This window comes from Monodon monoceros, unplaced genomic scaffold (assembly GCF_005190385.1).
Source record: "Monodon monoceros isolate NGI ecotype Baffin Bay Population unplaced genomic scaffold, NGI_Narwhal_1 Super_Scaffold_13, whole genome shotgun sequence".
Classification (NCBI taxonomy): domain Eukaryota; kingdom Metazoa; phylum Chordata; class Mammalia; order Artiodactyla; family Monodontidae; genus Monodon; species Monodon monoceros.
This window is the reverse complement of record NW_021703769.1, coordinates 22,090,243-22,110,754: the sequence shown is the minus strand read 5'-3', so window position 1 is coordinate 22,110,754 and position 20,512 is coordinate 22,090,243. Positions and strand designations below refer to the sequence as shown.

General features: G+C 39.5%; 1 protein-coding gene across 4 annotated transcripts in view; it reads right to left on the bottom strand.

The window, feature by feature from the left end:
• Positions 1 to 20,268, bottom strand: part of SAMHD1 (SAM and HD domain containing deoxynucleoside triphosphate triphosphohydrolase 1) — a 63,127-nt gene extending 42,859 nt beyond the window's left edge. For 3 of the 4 annotated variants that reach the window (XM_029220941.1, XM_029220940.1, XM_029220942.1), the window contains exons 1-4: positions 20,001 to 20,268; positions 15,530 to 15,596; positions 10,813 to 10,885; positions 592 to 752 (exon numbers count right to left, since the gene is read on the bottom strand). In XM_029220941.1, coding sequence (XP_029076774.1) covers positions 592 to 752; positions 10,813 to 10,885; positions 15,530 to 15,596; positions 20,001 to 20,208 — 509 coding nt within the window. In that variant the 5' untranslated portion in view covers positions 20,209 to 20,268. The remainder of the gene's footprint in view (positions 1 to 591; positions 753 to 10,812; positions 10,886 to 15,529; positions 15,597 to 20,000) is intronic. The other variant, XM_029220943.1, reaches the window with a different exon arrangement.
• Between the last annotated feature and the right edge of the window lie 244 nt (positions 20,269 to 20,512).

The window sequence follows — 20,512 nt, the reverse complement described above, 5'->3', positions numbered from 1 at the left end:
GGCAGGAGGATTCTTAACCACTGCGCCACCAGGGAAGCCCAATGATGTGGTTTTAAAGGGCAATTATGTATAAGACTAAATAGGAAATGTAGGAAAATTAAATAATCAAACTTACAAAGTTAATTATATCAGTAACCAACCCTATTAACTTTTAAATAATATTTAAACACAAATGTTTCATCTAAAAGTCCTGCCAGGCACTTTAATTTTCTTTCCAGGAAGGATTTGAGGTGGCTTCTAAGAATACATAAAATAAGTAAAGTAGAGCAAGGTAAATCAAACCTTCAACTTTCTCATCAATAAAATAAGGATATTATTGGGAATTCCCTGGCAGTCCAATGGTTAGGACTCCACGCTTCCACTGCACGGGGCACGGGTTCGATCCCTGGCTGGGGAACTAAGATCCTGCATCCCACATGGCTCGGCCAAAGGAAAAAAAAATCAAATATTGATTGTCGCAGTCAAACAAGGCTCTTAAAAAAAATAAGGCTATTATTACCATTTTATAAAACTATTTGTTTTCTAAAAGATACCATGTGACCGAGAAGGGACTTAATAACTATAAGTTCCCCACCCCAATACCCTTCTTACCCTAGACTATGCTCAAATCGATTGTGTGAAGCTCCTGGAAAAACATAGTAACCGCCTCCCAACTGCTTAATATATCGCAGGCGCTGAAATTGAGGTGTGTCGATGATTCGGATGAGAAGAGGGTGAAATTCAATGTGACCATGGATAGGATCATTAATCACCTAGAAAATTATAAATTAATGTGAATAACAATACATAACACCATCTAAAATTTTTGTCCAGTCATTCCTATCTACAGTGCAAAGTCAAAGCTATTCATTTTTAAGTAAGAATAATACTAAGGGAAATGACAAGTTATGAATATCTTTACCTTATTTAGGTATCACTACCAGACAAAGCAAGTATATTGGACCTGATGGATTCTAATAATGGATTAATGGATTCTAATAACAGAAGGGTAAAGATTTCAATCTTTCTTTTATGTATATGATTTCATTAGCCTTTAGTAAGTTAGTCTGGTATTCAAGTTAAACATACTCATTTAACACACTCATTCAGATCACATACACTATTTTACCACAGGCACTGTGTCTAATTTTTTTGTAAATGTATCTACCCATAACTATAATCCTTCATAAAAAAAAAAAAACCTCCTACCATGTAGTAAACAATCATAGGCAGGAAGTACTATAAAATTCTACAGCACTTAATGTCTCTAAGAAGTACTTACTTACACTTAGTAAACATACATTTCATAATTATTCATTACTCTAAGCTTAAGCAGGGGCTTCAAATATGGGTGAAGATCTTTTTTTTTTTTGCGGTACGCGGGCCTCTCACTGTTGTGGCCTCTCCCGTTGCGGAGCACAGGCTCCAGACGTGCAGGCTCAGCGGCCATGGCTCACGGGCCCAGCCGCTCTGCGACATGTGGGATCTTCCCGGACCGGGTCACGAACCCGTGTCCCCTGCATCGGCAGGCGGACTCTCAACCACTGCGCCACCAGGGAAGCCCTATGGGTGAAGATTTAATGCTCCTCTATGTTTCTTTAAATAAAGATAACATCTTTCTTAATTGTCCATAACTGTCTTTTAAAAAGAATGTTTCAGAATAAAAAAAGAAACATGATAAATGATCTAATCCATGATTTTCAAACTGCTTCAAATGGTTCCATGAAGTTCCTAAAAAATGTATGGAATTCTGGGAGGTGAAGGGCCTTGTCTGCCTCATTTACTGCCATATTCTCAGAACCCATCAAACAGCACAGTTCCTGGCACAGAGTAGGAACTCAGACACATTTTGAATGACTACTGTTGAAACATTATTGCAAAGTAATACATGTTAACAAGCTATTATAGTTACAGTGTACCAAGTATATCTTTAATAATACACCAAGAATGATGTCAAAGTATCTCAGGAATAGAAGGATGTTGTAATTCAACCCTGTGAATGTCCTTATCAGAGAAGAAAAAGTTGCACAATTTTTAAATATATGAAAATCATATATTGGTCTATTATTTCTCCCTTATACAAGATCAATGTAACCACGAAACAAATGAGAATCTATCTTTTAAATTAATTAATTAATTTATTTATTTTTGGCTGTGTTGGGTTTTAGTTGCTACACGTGGGCTTTCTCTAGTTGTGCCAAGTGTGAGCTACTCTTCGTTGCAGTACATGGGCTTCTCATTGCGGTGGCTTCTCTTGCTGTGAAGCACGGGCTCTAGGCACGTGAGCTTCAGTAGTTGTGGCACGCAGGCTCAGTAGTTGTGGCTCGTGGGCTCTGGAGCGCAGGCTCAGTAGTTGTGGTGCACAGGCTTAGTTGCTCCGCAGCATGTGGGATCTTCCCAGACCAGGGCTTGAACCCGTGTTCCCTGTATTGGCAGGCAGATTCTTAACCACTGCGCCACCAGGGAAGTCCCAAGAATCTATTTTATTTTGAAAAATTATGAAAGAAAAGTCCTATAATCTACTTTTAATCCATTTAAAGATCTAAAAGACTTCACTGTCAATTTCTCAATGGTTAATAACTGTTTTTAAAAGACCTCAATGAAAATTATTTTTAACTTAGTATCATAACACACACTCTCCTTTCAGGTCAAAATGCATCATGAACAGTTTCTCATGTTTTTACAAATCTTAATAATTATCACTGTAATGGCTCTATTTCACTGAGGAACCAACATTTTTAAACCACTCCCCTAACACTGGGCTTTGCGAAACTAGAAATTCTATTTAGTCAATTTCAAATTCCCTTTGCAACCCTTAGTGTGTACATGTGATATTAAAATGTTTTGATCACTTTTTTAAATTAATTTTTATTGGGGTATAGTTGATTTACAACGTTGTGTTCGTTTCTGCTGTATAGCAAAGTGAATCAGTTATACATATATCCACTCTTTTTTAGATTCTATTCCCACATAGGTCATTACAGAGTACTGAGTAGAGCTCTGATCATTGTATATAATCTGTTATTTTTGTTCCTGCAGTATTTTTTTGAGGTATAGTTGACTTAAATATTATATTAGTTTCAGGTTACAACATAGTGATTCAAAATTTTTATAGAATATACTCCACTTACAGTTTTATAATATACTGGCTATATTCCCTGTGCCATACAGTATATCCTTGTAGCTTATTTTATACATAGTAGTTTGTACCTCTCAATCCCCTACTTCTATTTTGCCCCTCCCTCTTCCCTCTCCTAATTGCTAACCCCTCATTTGTTCTCTATTATTCTTGAGTTTTTTTCTGTTTTGCTATATTCATTTGTTTCATTTTTTAGATTCCACACATAAGTGATAACATACAGTATTTGTCTTTCTCTGACTTATTTCACTAGGAGTAATACCCTCCAAGTCCATCCATGTTGTTGCAAATAGCAAAATTTCACTCTTTCTTTATGGCTGAGTACTATTCCATTGCATATATATATCTTCTTTATCCATTCATCTGTTGATGGACACTTAGATTGCTTCCATATCTTGGCAATTGTAAATAATGCTGCTATGAATATTGCGATACATGTATCTTTTCAAATTAGCATTTGTGTTTTCTTCAGATATATGCCTAGGAGTGGAACTGCTAGATCATATGGTAGTTCTATTTCCAGTTTTTTGAGGAATCTCCATACTGTTTTACACAGTGGCTATACCAATTTCCATTCCTACCAAGGGTGTACAAGGGTTCCCTTTTCTCCACACCCTTACCAACATTTGTTATTTGTGGGCTTTTTGATGATAGCCATTATGACAGGTGTGAGATGATATCTCACTGTGGTTTTGATTTGCATTTTTCTGATAATTAGTGACGTTTAGCATCTTTTCATCTGCCTGTTGGCCATCATGTATGTCTTCTTTGGAAAAACGTCTATTCAGGTCTTCTGTCCATTTTCCTTCTACTAATTTTGGGTTCTGTTTGTTCTTCTTTATCTAGTTCCTTTAGATGTAAGGTTAGCTTATTTGAGATTGTTCTTTTTCCTGAGGTAGGTTTTTATTGCTATAAGGGTCCCTCTTAGAACTGCTTTTGCTGCATCCCTTAGATTTTGGATTGCTGTGTTTTCATTTTCACTTGTCTCCAAGTTTTTTTGATATTTTCCTTGATTTTTTTCAGTGATCCATTCGTTATTTAGTAGCATGTCTAGCCTCCACAGGTTTGTGTTTTTTGCAGTTTTTTTCTTGTAAGTTGATTTCTAGTCTCATAGCATTGTGGTCGGAAAAGATGCTTGACATGATTTCAATTTTCTTAAGTTTACTGAGACTTGTTTTGTGGCCTAGAACGTGATCTATCCTGGAGAGTGTTTCATGTGCACTTGAAAAGAATGTGTATTCTGGGACCTCCCTGGAGGCCCAGTGGTTAAGACTCTGAGCTTCTACTGCAGGGGGTGCGGGTTCAATCCCTGGCCAGGGAAATAAGATCCCACATGACACACGGCATGGCCAAAAAAAAAAAAATGTGTATTCTGCTGCTTTTGGATGGAATATTCTCTATATATCTGTTACATTCATTTGGTATAATATGTCATTTAACGCCTGTGTTTCCTAATTGATTTTCTGTCTGGATGATCTGTCCATTGGTGTAAGTGGGGTGTTAAAGTTCCTTACTATTATTGTGTCAATTTCTCCCTTTATGTCTGTCAATATTTCCTTTATGTATTTAGGTGCTCCTATGTTGGGTGCATATATATTTACAGTTGTTATATAACTTCTTCTTGGAGTGATCCCTTGGTCATTATGTAGTGTCCTTCTTTGTCTCTTGTAACAGTCTTTGTTTTAAAGTTTATTTTGTCTAAGTTTTTGTTACCCCGGCTTTCTTTTGCTTTTGCTTTTTTAATATTTATTTGGCTGCACTGGGTCTTAGTTGTGGCACACGGGATCTTCGTCATGGCACACAGGATCTTTAGTTGCGGCATGCAGGATCTTTTAGTTGTTACATGCATACCCCAATTTTCTTTCGATTTCTATTTGCATGGAATATCTTTTTCCATTCTCTCACTTTATCTGTTTCTTTAGGTCTGAAGTGAGTCTCTTGTAGACAGTCTATATAAGGGTCTTGTTTTTGTACCCATTCATCCACTCCATGTCTTTTGATTGGAGCATTTGGCCCATTTACATTTAAAGTAATTATTGATAGGTATGTACTTATTGCCATTTTGTTAACTGTTTGGGGGTTGTTTTTGTAGTTCTTTTTTGTTCCTTTCTTCTTCCTTTGTTCTCCTCCCTTGTGATTTGATAACTATCTTTAGCGTTATGTTTGCATTCCTTTCTCTTTTTTGTGTATGTATCTGTTATAGGTTTTTAGTTTGTGCTTACCAGGTTTATATATAGCAATCTATATATATAAATGATTATTTTAAGTTGCTGATCTCTTAATCTCAAATGCCTTTTAACAACCTTACATTTTTACTCCCCTCCTGCCATGAGTCCTGTTTTTAGTGTCATATTTTACATCTTTTTGTTTTGTGTATCCCTTAACTACTTACTGCAGATACAGATGATTTTACTTTTGCCTGTTAACCTTCCTCCTAGTTTTGTAGGTGGTTGATTGAATACCTTCACTGTATATTTGCCTTTACTAATGAGCTTTTTACTTTCATAATTTTCATGTTTCTAGTTGTGGCCTTTTCTTTTTTGCTTAGAGAAGTGCCTTTAGCATTTCTTGTAAAGCTGGCTGTGGTGATGAACTTATTTAGGTTTTGCTTATCTATAAAACTTGATTTCTCTATCAAATCTTACTGAGAACCTTGCCAGGTAGGTTCTTGGTTCTTGATATTCTACCACTCTCTTCTGGCCTGCAGTTTCTGCTAATAAGTCAGCTAATAGTCGACGGGAGTTCCTGCATACATAACTTGTTGCTTGTGCCTTGCTGCTTTTAATATTCTCTCTTAGTCTACTGTTGATTCCTTCTAGTGTATTTTTCATTTCAGTTATGGTATTCCTCATCCCTGCTTGGTTCTTCTCCATATTTTCTAACTCTTTGTTAAAAATTTCTAACATCTCGCTCTGTGAATCCATTCTTCTCCTGAGTTCTTTGATCTTATTTACTATCATTACCTTGAACTCTTTATCAGCTAGATTGTCTATCTCCACTTCACTTAGTTCTTTTGAGGTTTTATTTTGTTCAAATAAAATAAACATATTTTATTTAGTTTGGAACATATTCCTCTATTGTCTCATTTTGCCTAAATTGCTGTTTTTATTTCTATGTATCTGATATGTTGGTTATGTTTCCTGACCTTGAAGAAGTGGCCTTTTGTGGGAGACGTCCTATGTGTCCCAGCAGCACACTCCCCTCTGGTCACTAGGGTTATATGTTCTAGGGATGCCCCCAGTGTGAGCTGCATGGGTCCTTCTGTTGTGGTGGGCTGACTACTGTGGGTGGTCTGATAAGCATGGCTGGCACCCCAATTTGCTTGGTTGCCAGGCCCTACCTTGTGTGGAGGCTGCTAGCCACTGGTTGGCAGGGCCGGGTCACAAGGTGGCTGGCTGCAGAACCCCAGGGGATCCTGGAGCTAATGCTGGCTCACTGGTGGGCAGAGCCAGGTTCTGAGATGAGTGGTTGTGAGGCTGAGGTTCCTGAATCTGATGTTGGCCTGCTGGTGGGTGGGGCCAGTTCTTAACACTGCTGGTTGTGAGTTCCAGGGTGTCCCAAAGCTGGTGCTAGCCTGCTGGTGAGTGGGGATAAATTCCAGGGCAGCTGGCTGAGGAGTCCAAAGTACCTCAGAGCTGGTGTTGGCTTGCTAATGGGTGGGTCCAGGGGCTGGGGCGTCACAGGGCTGTTGTCAGCCTGCTGGTGGGCCCAGGGTGGGTCCTAGGCTACTGCCAGCTCACTGGTGGGTGGAGCTGGTCCCGAGGTCTCTGGATGCAGGGCCCTGGGGGTCCCGAAGCTGACAGTCTGCTGATGGGTGGGCCTGGATCCCAGGGCTGCTGACAGAGGCACCCAAGGTGCCCCAGAGCTGGAGCTGGCCTACTGGTGGGCAGGGTTCGGAGGTAGGGCCCCAGGACTGCTGCTGGACTGCTGATGTGTTGGTTGGGTCCTGACAGGGCAGGCTGTGGGGCTGCAGTGGTCCTGGGGCCCGTGTCTGCCCTCTGGTGGGCAGGATCGGGGTCTAGGAGCTCCTGGGACTGGTGCCCACCCACTGGTGGGTAAAACTGGGTCCTGGGGCTAGTGCTGGCCCAATGGCGGGGGCACAGCTGGATTCTGGGGTCTCTGGCTGCAGGACCCAGGGGTCCCAGAGCTGGTGTCAGACCACTGGGGGGGTGGGGCTGGTTCCTGACACAGCTGGCTGTAGGATCGGGGCTGTCCTGAAGCTTGTGTCAGCCCACTGGTGAGCGGGGCCAGATCCTTGGGTGCCTGGCTAAGGTGCCCAGGGTGTCTCAGAGCTGGTGTCTCCCAGTGTTATTTAATATAATCTACTCCTTCTATAGTCACATGGTCCACTTACTTATCACTTTTAAAGGTATATGATATTCTGTTGTGTTACTAGCCAAGCAGGATGAAACAATTCTATTGCCTTCTGTATATGCCAACCACTGAGGATGAGGGATGAATAATTACCATTCCTGCCCCCAGGAAAAATAATAGAATCTATTTGTAGAGTAGTGGGGAAAGAGAATGGGGAAAAAGAAACAAAAGAAGGAGTGGTCAGTTCTACCCTGAAGAAAGGGGAACAGGAACCCTCAGAAGAAGATTCAGAGGTGGTGATTCTATAATTTCACACATATTAGGTAGACATTTCACTGTTTTAAAATTCTGTTTTAAAAAGACCAGGGACTTTCCTGGTCGTCCAGTGGTTAGGACTCTGCGCTTCCACTGTGGGGAGGGCACGGGTTAGATCCCTGATCAGGGAACTAGGATCCCCAAAGCCACACAGCATGGCCAAAAAAAAAAAAAAAAAAATCACCAATACATTTGACAAATTAGTGCCTACTATGTCAAACACTGCACTTCATCCTCACTATTATGCAATTCCTGGTTTCAGAGGCCAATTGAACTAAATTTAGCATGAAGAAAACTAAGCCAAGAATAAGAGGTTATAGTCTTGGGTTAGGCAATGGTTTCTTAGATATGACACCAAATGCATAAGAGACAAAAGCAAAAATAGATACACTGGACTATATCAAAATTTAAAATTTTTGTGCTCCAAAGAACACCATCAAGAAACTAAAAAGAGGGGACTTCCCTGGTGGGATGGTGGTTGAGAATCCGCCTGCCAATGCAGGGGACACGGGTTCGATCCCTGGTCTGGGAGGATCCCACATTCTGTGGAGCAACTAAGCCCGTGTGCCACAACTACTGAGCCTGTGCTCTAGAGCCTGTGCTCTGCAATGAAAAGCCCATGCACTACAATGAGGAGAAGCCCCTGCTCACCGAAACTAGAGAAAGCCTGCACACAGCAACGAAGACCCAATGCAGCCAAAAATAAATAAATAAATACATTTACAAAGAAGCAATACTGATTAAAAAAACAAAACTAAACTAAACTAAAAATATAGGGAATTCCCTGGTGGTCCAGGTCCAGTGGTCCAGTCCTAACTCTGCACTTCCACTGCTGGGAGCCCAGGTTCAATCCCTGGTCAGGGAACTAAGAGCCCGCAAGCCTCATGATGTGGTCTAAATAAATAAATAAAAAGACAGTAAAAAGATAATCCAGAGGATGGGAGAAAATATTTGCATATTATATATTTAATAAGGGAATTGTATCCTGAATATATAAAGAACTGTTACAATTTAAATTAGATTGTGGTGATGACTGAACAACCTTGTGAACTTTCTAAAAAACACTGACTTGTATATTTAAATTGAGTGAATAAAAGAATATATCTGTGTGTAACTGAGTCACTTTGCTGTACAGCAGAGATTGGCACAACATTGTAAATCAACTACACTTCAATAAAAAATAAAATAAAATAAAATGAATGAATTGCAAGGTACGTGAATTATATCTCACTAAAGCTGTTTTTATTTTTTAAAAAAAAAGGGTTAAAAAAGGTAACTAACACACCATTGTAAAGCAATTATACTCCAATAAAGATGTTAAAAAAAAAGGTAGATGCCAAATTAGGGTAGGAATTAATTCTTTGTTCAACTGTACTGCTGATGAAGCTAAGGTCAAAAAAGGTATCAATTTCATTACTAGACAGTGACTCACCGACTCAAGTACTTAGTAGCTTTAAGATCTATTTTCAATGACTATAGTTTACATATGAGGTTAAACAATTTTGTTTTTAATGAAAAATAGAAAAAATAAATAAAAGGGGGCAAATGAAACTACTGACTGCCTTGAAAATTACTTCAAAAGGATTTTTTGTTGCAAACTGTGAAAATGTGACCTCAGAGATTATCTGAGAGGATCTCAACTAATGAAGAAAACTCATCTTATCTCTGTCCTGCCTGATGAGAACACCCATGCTCCTGCTATTGAGAAAGGACAAAAAAGAATGCAGGACAGCAACTGTCTCCCAATTGCAGGACAAAATATTTAGATATCACCTTTGGTAAGTGATTCTTCTATTTACTTCTTCGTAAAAATGAAGTATTTTAATATTAGGTAACATCTTCAAAAAGGGCTGCGATTTGATCATTCCTCAAATAACAGATTTGCTCTAAGAACAACTACTTTGTCTGTAAAAGAAGATTCTTGTAGAATTGAACCAAACACACTTATTAAATATCTTCAAACACGATTTTCAATGAAAAATAAGCAGACTAACTTGTAACAGTAAAATTGAAATTCATGTGCTCATAGGATCTGAGACAACTCAATACATAAAACACCTCTGATGAAAAGTGCAAAAGATGACTGTGTAAAAGGGGAATGAGACCCCATCCCCTCTTCCAGGTCTGAAACTAAGTTTTCTTACCCTATAGATGTCAAAAGCATAAACAATGTGGTACATTTCCTGTCACCAACCAACCAAGAAACATTTCTTTAATTACGGTATTAGAACCATCCTGAAGAGCTTGTGAAAAATGCACATTCTGGGTCTCTACTGTAAGTTCCCAGAATCAGAATTTCTGAGATGGGAGCGAGGCAGTTGACTGCTGGTTAAAATGATTCTTGGGACACTGAGTGTGAAAAACAGGGCTTTTGAAATGTCTGGAAGGGGATGGGGGATAAGAAATAAACAGTTATTGATAGATCAAATTTTAGGCATATATCTGTTCTTTGGTCTACTGTTTGACAAAAAATTTCACCAAAACTGATCAGTAATTTTAATTTAAAAGTTATTCTATGACTAAGGGGTAACTAGGGCTATATGTGTTGATATGGATAGTTCTCAAAAATATAACATTATATGAAAGCTTAGAAGGTTACTTCTAATAAAATGAAATTCCATTTATAAATGTTTAAAAAATATGTAAAACAATACTATACCCTGTTTATGGCTATACATACATATGTAGTAAAAATCTAAAACAACATTCAAGAAAATGATTAAACACTTGGGGAAAAAAGGATGGAAACAGAATTCAAGAGGGGTACAAACGAGGCCTTCTACTGTTTCTAATATTTTGTTCTAAAAATAATAGATCGGAAGCAAATTAGGCAAAATGTTAAGATTTGACAAGCTGGGCTATCTATGCTTTTCTGTGTGCTTAAGATATTTTAGTTTTTCTCGTGGCTATTTTAGAAAATGCAGAAAGTTTAGGAAAGTAAAAACCCATTACTCACAATCCCGTTACTGAAAAGAGATTTCTTTCCATTCTTTTAAAAATGAATTCTACATAATTGAGTTATATCACTTTATATTAAAAAAATAATAAACTCAGATTCCTCTTACCTTCATTGTATAAACATGAGTTTGATCCAGTTGTTGGATATTATTAAGCAGCTTTATTCTCTTCCCATAGGAACTAAAATTATAACAGGATAAGCAAATCTATCATTATTTGCTAAATAATAATCCCTGGAGTATATAATACTATATAATCAACTGTAGGTTGTTAGAATAGAAGTCAGATTAAAAGGAACAGTTAATAATTCAAACATAGTCCTATTAGAAACCCTCTCCCTTCCTTTGCTTCTAAGACATGAGACTCTTCTGCCCTCAATCCTCTTCTCTCTTGGTAAATTCAGACTTCAACACCTCTCATGCCTGTATCACTGAATGCTCAATTTACACTTCAAACTTATTTTAACCTAATTGAGGCCAACATCTACCCTCATGTTCCTAAATTTGCATGGCTCACGTAAGCGAAATCTCAAGATAGGTAAGTCCCTTTGAAGTAGAGCACAGTGATAATGAAAAAGGTTTTTGGAATCAGGCAGAACTGACTCACATCTGCACGTGGAATCTATATGATCTTGGAAAAGTTACTTAACCTTTTTTGGTACACTGACGTTCTCATCTATAGCACAGAGATAATACTATCTCCCTCACAGGGCTGGAGAGGGATTAAACAGTGTGTCCGGCACTGAGGATACAAAAGACTCAGTTCCTGCCCTCAAGAACTATAGGAGAATTTTAACTATGATTACAGATGTTATAGAAATTATTATTGATGTTAAATTCAATATTTATCCCATCAGCAGTGTTTTAAGTACAAGAATCTAGGAGTTTATTAGTATAACCAAGTGGTGAGTATGTGAACAAAGTTATCTAACTAAACTGGGCAAAGATGTTACATATAGGAAGACTACATTTGTTTGACAAACTGAGCCTTTGTCATATCAAAATAACTTTCAAAGTGAAATAATTATTGCTTACATCAACTAAGAAATAGTCACATCAAATGCAAATGTCTAGAATACAATGAAAGGAAACGCAGGACAATATAAGACTTCTTGGCAGGGGTGGCTGTCAGTCACGTGATCAGTCCATGAATGGATTTTTAAAACTCTTTATAGTGATGAGTTGCAAAGTTCCAAGTTTGACTTATGAGCATCAGGTATGAATTATGCATGAATCAAGTATATATGGTTTTAGCTTCATTTATACCTATTGTCCTCTATTAGTAATTACTCATAATGCTCCAGTCTTGAGAAAGAATTTAATAGGAATTAAACAACTCAAAATCCTATAATTCACTTTCTTGCTCCATTTACACTTACTAATTGGTCTAGGCATGTTAGCCTGGTACCTGGCTGAAGCAGGAGGCAAGGGGTTAGCCTTTATCAATCCTTTAGCTAATTAGACTGAAATGTAAATCTTTTGCTAAAAGTCCTAGATAGACTTGGAGCCAGAAGTACTACAATTGACCTCTATGTTGTCCCCCGAGACCCACAGTAACTACAGAATCTAAGAATGATTTTTTTGGAATGTACAGAAGCATCATTACAGCTGATAAACCATTAAAGCAGCACAGCTTGTGCTTTACTATTCCCCTACCCTCATCAGTTTGAAATAACAAGCATAGGGAAAGGCCAGGCTCCAAGAAGTACTTTAAGGCAGAGCTGTAACTGACACAGGTTAGGTATAGTTGCACAGTGGAGCATAACCAGGAATCACAGCACAAAATAATACCAAACCTAAACCAACCTCACAGCCCAGTCTTTTCCTCAACTGATACTCAGTATTCATCACTTAATTAGAACTCAAAAAGAAACTACTGTATTCATAAAGAAATCACATGGGGGGGTGGGCAAAATGGGTGAAGGGGCTTCAAGAGGTACAAACTTCCAGTTATAAAATAAATAAGTCATGGGAATGTAATGTACTCCATGATGACTGTAGTCAATAATGTTGTAGTGCATGTTTAAAGTTGCCAAGTGATGGTATACAATTTATGTTTTAAGCAGGGCAAGAAAATTTAAGCATAACATGTTCCCTGCTTGTACTGGGCCCTCCCTAATGTGCAATGTGCATTATACATTAACCAGACCTCCTCAAAGTTGGGAATGCCTGCTCAACTGTAAAAAACAATGCTTTTTTCCTTCTTCTGATGCCAACAATGTAACTCCTTAGAAGATTAATTTTTCCTTTCCTAATCCTGTAAGGGATCATGGTGACATACTGTGCCTATGTGCAGATCTGGACTATGTATCTTTGGCGAACTTTACATAAAATGTCAGTGTGTCACTTTGATGTACAATCTGTTTTCTCGAAAATGTATATGACTGTTCCTTTGACTTCTAACAGGCAGAAGAGTCCTCAGAGTTTTCTAAAAGACTGTCTCTTGGGTTATAATCCTCAGGTTGGCTTGAATAAAACTCTCTATTTCTCCTTTAGATCGAATATTGATTAATTTTTTGTTGACCCAAGAGAGTAAATCTTTTTTTTGTTGTTTTTTGTTTTGTTTTGTTTTTTTGCACAGCTTGCAGGATCTTAGTTTCCTGATCAGGGATCGAACCCTCACCCTTGGCAGTGAAAGCACAGACTCCTAACCACTGGACTGCCAGGGAATTCCGAAGAGAGTAAATCTTAAAAGTCCTCATCACAAGAAAAAAAATTTCTTTGTAATTTTGTATGGTGACAGAGGGTAATCACTTCGCAATATATACGAACATTGAATCATTACATTGTACACCTGAAACTAATATAATATTATATGTCAATTATACCTCAATAAAAATATTTAATTTTTTAAAAAAAAATCACTGATTAAAGTATATTTAAAAAGCCACCCTAAACCTGGAGGTGTTTTTGTTTTGGCAAAGGCTATGGCAAAGTAAATACTTTAAACAAAGATTTGGGCCAGAATAGTTGGACTACAATAAGATTTTATTTCCATATTTCATCATTTCTGAAATCTACTGTTTCTTACAACTGATGTGTACATTTAATATGACAATATTTCTTATTTTTTTAGAAAAATCTTTTACCATCATCAGTTAATCATGAAACTGAGGAAATACAGGAGTACTTGTCTAAACTGGATTCCCCCTAGAAAGCAGAGTGTAGGACAAGAGCGTGCATACAGTTAATTTATTTTGGATGTGAATCCTGGGATATGGAGTGGAGGGCTAGAAAAGGTGAAACAGGAAACGAGGGGAAAATAATGCAAGGGTACATTAATAAGTTGGTTGCATTGGACCACTGTGAACAACTTCAACGGACCCCACTGAAATCCTCAAAGGCAGCTCTGTCCAGGAGAACTTTGTCATGATGGAAATATTCTATATCTGCCCTGTTCAGCACAGTAGCCACCAGCCATAAGTGGCTACTGAGCACCCGAATTATGGATAGTATAACTGAGAAATTAAAATGTTCACTTCATTTAATTTTAATTAATTTTAACACATAGGTAGTGGCTGCTGCATAGGAAAACACAGCTCTAAGGGATACTGCAGAATCCACCTCAGAGTTAAGAGGTGGGCACAAAAAGACATGACGTATAGTGTTCCTTTTGGAATTTTTACTGTTTTGTTAACTCATGTGTCCCAAGTTCCTGGAAGAATGCCTAACGCATAATGAGCCCTCCATAAATATTTGTTGAATAAATCAACAGCATTTGGGTCCACAAAGTATATGGTTCCCTTTAAAAGCAAAACTCTATTAGAAAAAAATTCCATTCAGTTCAAACAATAAGCTACTATTATACATAAGAAATAGGTAGTAAGCGGGACTTTGGGGGGACAGAGGGGGCTGATACATAATTATGAAAGAGGCAAGATTAGGTTCCCAAGGATTCTGACCCAAAGGAGGCGCATTAAAAGTCAGTAAAATGTTCTAAAGTAATCTTTCCCTCAATCTACTTGCATTATCAATTACTAAACAACAGTGCATGAAGTAATTCAGTATAATCTTTTGTTCTGATTCTTTGGTTACTGTTTCCACAAACAACACTTAGCTAAGTGGAATTCCAGAAGAAAAGACCACATTTTACCACTGTTGCCAATTCCCTAATAGAAACAAAGTCTCTACTTTAAGGAAGGTTTAAATATTGATTGGATCTTCAACTGAGATATTTAAAGTGGACTTACACAAATCTAGACCCTAGAATCTCCAGTCATATATAGGGATCTCAACCTACATATATAATTTATGAAGGGCTTAACATGTGCTAATCACTCTACATACATTGTCTCATTATTATTATCCATTTCACAGGTGCAGAAAATGAAGGGTTAAATAAATTGTCCCAAATCATATATCTGAAAAGTGCCAAACTACTTTGGATAGTGTCTTTAAATCTAATACCAGGGAAGCATTCCAGCCTTAAGTAGCTCTAGAAAGACCTAGAAATATACTCAAGATAGGGTTGTAGCCTTGATTTTTCTTGCCAACATTTTTTTCCTATCAATTCTTCTACATTTTCTGGAGTGTATAATTCAATTATTCTGAACTTGAGAGTAAAAAGTTGGTCACTACAAACTTCATGAAGGCTTATTAGCAAAATTTTTAAAAACAGGAATCATTAGTAATATTTAACATAGGATTTGCACAGCAAAAACAAACAAAAACAACTCTTAGACAGCAGGTGTGGTATTCTGTTTTAAAACCTGTGCAGATTTAAAATGAGGACACTTAATATCAGCAATCTTGGGCTTTGTCTCTTCAGTGTGAATAAAAAGGTCTTAAGTATGCTTGGCTACAATGTGAATTTTTTCATTCTTACCTTATTCCAAGGTCTTCAAGAAGAGACTCATCAAGAAAGGGCAGTATTGAACCTGTGATTTTCTTCTCTATGGAAGAAAAAGGAGGAAAAAAATGAATGATTTCAATATTCACAGCACATGCTTTTGATTTCTTTCAATTTGGATCCACCAGAATTTACTCAGATCAACATTTTTTTGAGCACCCAGTACTGGCAACGAACTGTGCCAAGTACCACATTTTTGACTGCTACTTGGAAAGTCTTAATTTTATTTATTTTTAATTTCTTTTTTAAAATAAATTTATTTATTTTTGGCTGCATTGGGTCTTCGTTGCTGTGCACGGGCTTCCTCTAGTTGCGGTGAGTGCTGGCTACTCTTTGTTGTGGTGCAAGGGCTTCTCATTGGGGTGGCTTCTCTTGTTGTGGAGCACGGGCTCTAGGTGCGCGGGCTTCAGTAGTTGTGGCACGCGGGCTTCAGTAGTTGTGGCACGTGGGCTCAGTAGTTGTGGCTCGCAGGCTCTAGAGCACAGGCTCAGTAGTTGTGGCATATGGGCTTAGCTGCTCCGCGGCATGTGGTATCTTCCCGGACCAGGGCTCAAAGCTGTGTCCCCTGCATTGGCAGGAGGATTCTTAACTACTGCGCCCCAGGGAAGCCCGGAAAGTCTTAATTTTAATTTGATAACTATACCAAGAGGATTTTTTTGATAAACCAGGTAAAATTTTTAAAATTATTTGAGTAAATTATTTGTAAGGAAGTCCAGCTGCAAAACTGGCAGCTTCCTCCTGAAACAGGTGAGGTTTGGGGTGGGGCGGGGAAAGAAATGTCAGTCTATTGTTAGAATAGTCAGGTCAAAACCATAGCCTGAGGGATGCTCCACAAGTTGACTTAGTTCTGAAACCTCCAAAGAAAGCACACAATCTGTTTAGTAAGGCTTATATACATTAAATATATATATATATGTATTTATTTATTTATTTTGGCTGTGTTGGGTCTTCGTTGCTGCACGTGGGCTTTCTCTAGTTGTGTTGAGCAGGGGCTACTCTTCGTAGTGGTGTGTGGGCTTCTCATTGCAGTGTCTTCCCTTGTTGCAGGGCACGGGCTGTAGGCACACGGGCTCAGTAGTTGTGGCTCGCAGGCTCTAGAGCGCAGGCTCCGTAGCTGTGGTTCACAGGCTTAGTTGCTCCAGGGATGTGGGGTCTTCCCGGACCAGGGCTCAGATCCGCGTCCCCTGCATTGGCAGGCGGATTCTTAACCACTGTGCCACCAGGGAAGTCCCACATGGTTTATTTTTCTTTATCTTTCTATATAGTTAATTCCAGACCTTCCTGACCTCAGATTCCAGAACACTGGACTATTTTCAAACAAACAAAAGTCTTTCTAAAGGTAACAAGAGAAAATGAGGATGTAATTTTCCAGAAAGAAAAAAACATTTAAATGAAAATGGCATTTTGGGGGGTGTTTTTCAAGCATAAAAAATATTCAATATAAAAAATCCAAACAATATAAAGTATAAAATATCAACTTACTCATATTCTCCTAGTAATCATTAATATTTTAGATAACAAAATTCAAGACATTTACCTTTGCAATTATGTAATTTTACACAAATGAAATTATGTTGTTTATAATCTATTTTTCCCAACTAATAGGTCATAAAGATCTTTCTTGTCAATTATTAACAATTATTAATGATGTAGTTTCATCATTTTTAATGGTTGTCTTTTATTCCACAATACAGATGTACCATAACACATTTAACCAATTTCTCCTGAACCTTATGCTCCTCACCACTAAAATGATATAACTGAACCTATGTCACAGAGTTATTGTAAAGATTTTATAAGATGAAACATGAAGTGCAGAGAATAGTACTTCACACAAAGTAAATGCTCCATAAATTGTTAATCATCAATATTACTTACTATTATTATCAATGGATATTTAGATCATTTCTACTTTTTTGCTATTTATAACTAGTGGTTAGAAGAATAATCTTGAATATATTTCTTTGGACAGTGTACAAATGTTTCTGTAAACTCCTACAAGTGAAATTTTCTGTAAGTAAAAAGGTATTCCCAAACTGTCCAGGGTTAAGCAAATTGATACTTCCATCAACTTTATTGGATTACCAATCTTTAAATATTTTTCTATCTAAATTTTAAAATCAGTGTTTTTAAAATTACTGTTAAGACTGAATGTTTTTTTCTGTTTTTACTGGCTGCTTGTCAATTGTTCTTGTGTTTTGCTCATTTTCCTACTGGGGTGTTTTTTTCCTGGTTCTTAGTTGACTTTATAACTTTGGTTATGTTCTCCATTTTTTTTCTTTTCTCACTGGTTTGTCTATTCCCTTATTGTTGAGGGAAATCCAATGTATTTTGAAGAGAACACTTGTTAAGGTATAAGTGGCATGAATTCTGGAGTCCAAAGACCTAACTTTAAAATCCAGCTCTGCTTTTTTCTAGTTGTGTGGCCTTTGAAACTCAAACACATCATCTACTAAAAAATACACATTACAGTCTCTAAATTCCTGTGAAATTGTATTCCAAAATGAGGAAAGGGACCCAGCACCTGTGCTTAGTTTTGTCAAATAAAAACAAATTTGGACTTGCAAGCTGCTGTGTATAAAACAGATAAAAAACAAGGTCCTACTGTATAGCACAGGGAGCTACATTTAACATCTTGTAATAATCTATAACAGAAAAGAATCTGAAAAAGACTACATATATATACATACACACACACACACACACACACACACATCACTTTTCTGTATACCAGAAACTAATACAACATTGTAAATTAGCTATACTTCAATTAAAAAAATCTGGACTTAGATAGGGACAGACTCTAATTAGGGAGAAAATTATTGCAATAGGGAGAATGTTCTGACCTCAGAAATCTGCAAGTGGCTCAAAATCAAAAAGGTTTTTTTTGGTTGGTTTGTTTGTTTTTTAATAGGATAAAGTAGGGGCAAGCAGAGATAAGCAGAATCTTTGGAGGGGAAGTGACCCCAGTCTGACAGGACATTGGCTGTGGTCAGCCAGTTCTTAGGAGAAGCTGATCAGGGAGCAGTAAGAAATTAGCAACTGTGAACACTTGGTCAGTTTTTACCAATTTAAAGCATGTAATGTCTTCTAGTATTAGACTGTGGTTCAAGAGAACAGATCATTCTGAAGACTGATGAATTAATCTACAGGACACCACTGAAATAGGCAGCCAACAATATAGCCAATCACATTTTGAAGACATAAAACTACTTCATCCCCACCTACTGCTACTCAAAAGAAAAATTCCACCCCAGAAGGGGAGGAAAACCAAGGTGGGGTGTGGGGGGTGTGTGTGAGGGGGAGCGGTGGTGCTAGGGAAAAAGAGAAGTGCAATTTCCTTCACCCATCAAGCTATCTTTAGGTCTTGAACACTTCTTTAGTTCCTCCCACCCAGCCTAAGCAAACAGGGCTCTACCCCGCAACTGCAAAAGTTTACTGCATTTGCAAATCACACCACTTTTCTATTGAACACTTCAGAGGGTAAAGCAGAGGTCAAACTTCATCCCCCTTACGGGAAGTTGAGTAGATTTCAAGTGGATGGATGCTTGAACTTAAGCCAGTAAAGTCGCTTAAAACTCACAACCTACAGGCCAAGTTGTGGGCACCTGGGAGTCCAGTGGTCAACCGAACCACCCCAGGGTTCAGATTTAGCGAGGGAAACTTTTGGAGAACAAAACATGATCTTTACTAAGCTCTGCAAGTACAGTCATCACGCATGTATTGAGTCCTACCCGGATGCTACGGTAAGGCGATGCGGATTCAGAGATTAACAGAAAAGTTCTTTCCCGGTTAGACAAACCCCGAGTTGGGAGGGGAGCGGAGGAAACAAACTTTAAAGCACCCAAATGTACTCTCACGTGGCAAGTGTTCAGGGAGCTGCATCAGCAGAGGGGGGTCTCCCAAGCCTGGTGAGCTTGAATGACAGCAACCTTCCCACCAAGGGTCTTCTAACTAAAAAAGGAACCTGAGTCCCGCCTGTCCGGCGCTGTGGTGCCAAGCTCCTGAAGAAGCCCACCAGAGTTAGACCAGCTGCCCCCTCCCCGCCCCAGGTTCACAACCCCCAAAGTCCGCTCCCTTCCTACGGGTCCGCAACGCCAGACGCCCCATTTCTCCTTCCTCCATCTCAGGGTATCACTCCTGGGCGCCGCCCCTCAGGTCCACCCCTGCGGGTGCCTCCCGCGTCAAGTTTCTCTCCCCCACCTCAGGCAACCTTCTCCGAGGGCTCGCAACCTCAGGTTTCCGTTCTCCGCCTCAGGTCATCCCTCCTGGGCGCCCCCGCCTCAGGTCCACCCCTTCGGGTGCCTCCCGCGTCCGGTCTCCCTCGGCCGCTCTGGCTCCTCTTTGAGGCCCCCACGCTCACGGCCTCAGGGAGCCCTCTCTCAGGCCCGGCTGTCGGGATCTCGGGTCGCCGGCCCCCGGCCCCTCACCCCTACAGCCCTGCTACCTCGGCAGCGTTCCAGCAGTCCAGAATCGCTGAAGCCACAGTCCCTTAGGAAGGAGCACACCTGCTCCGGGCCCCAGGTCCGGTGGTCGAGGTGAAGGTCGGGGCTCGGGGACCTCTCTGTGTCTGCGGGAGGGGTGTTTGGCGGGGTTCTCGGGCTACCATCGCGCCGGGGCCGCTTGGGGGGCTTCTGCGAGTCGGCACTCTGCATGGCTACACCCAGCGCCCCGCGCGGCGCAGTCAAGAACCCCGGCGCCCGACCCGCGCGCAGGCGCACTCGCAGCTCAGTGGCGGCGGCGGCGGCGGCGAGTCAGCTTAGTACTGCCAGCCCACTGGCCGGCCGCGCAGGCGCACTGACAGCTCAGACCTTGGGGCCAGGCAGGCCGCCCGCTTCAGGCCCCCAACCCCCAGTCCCGGCGCAGGCGCAGTGACCGCCCAATGACCCTTAACCCCACCCAGGCGTTTACGCTAAAGCGAGTGAGTAGAAGCAGAACTGAGAGTGGTGCTGATAAGCG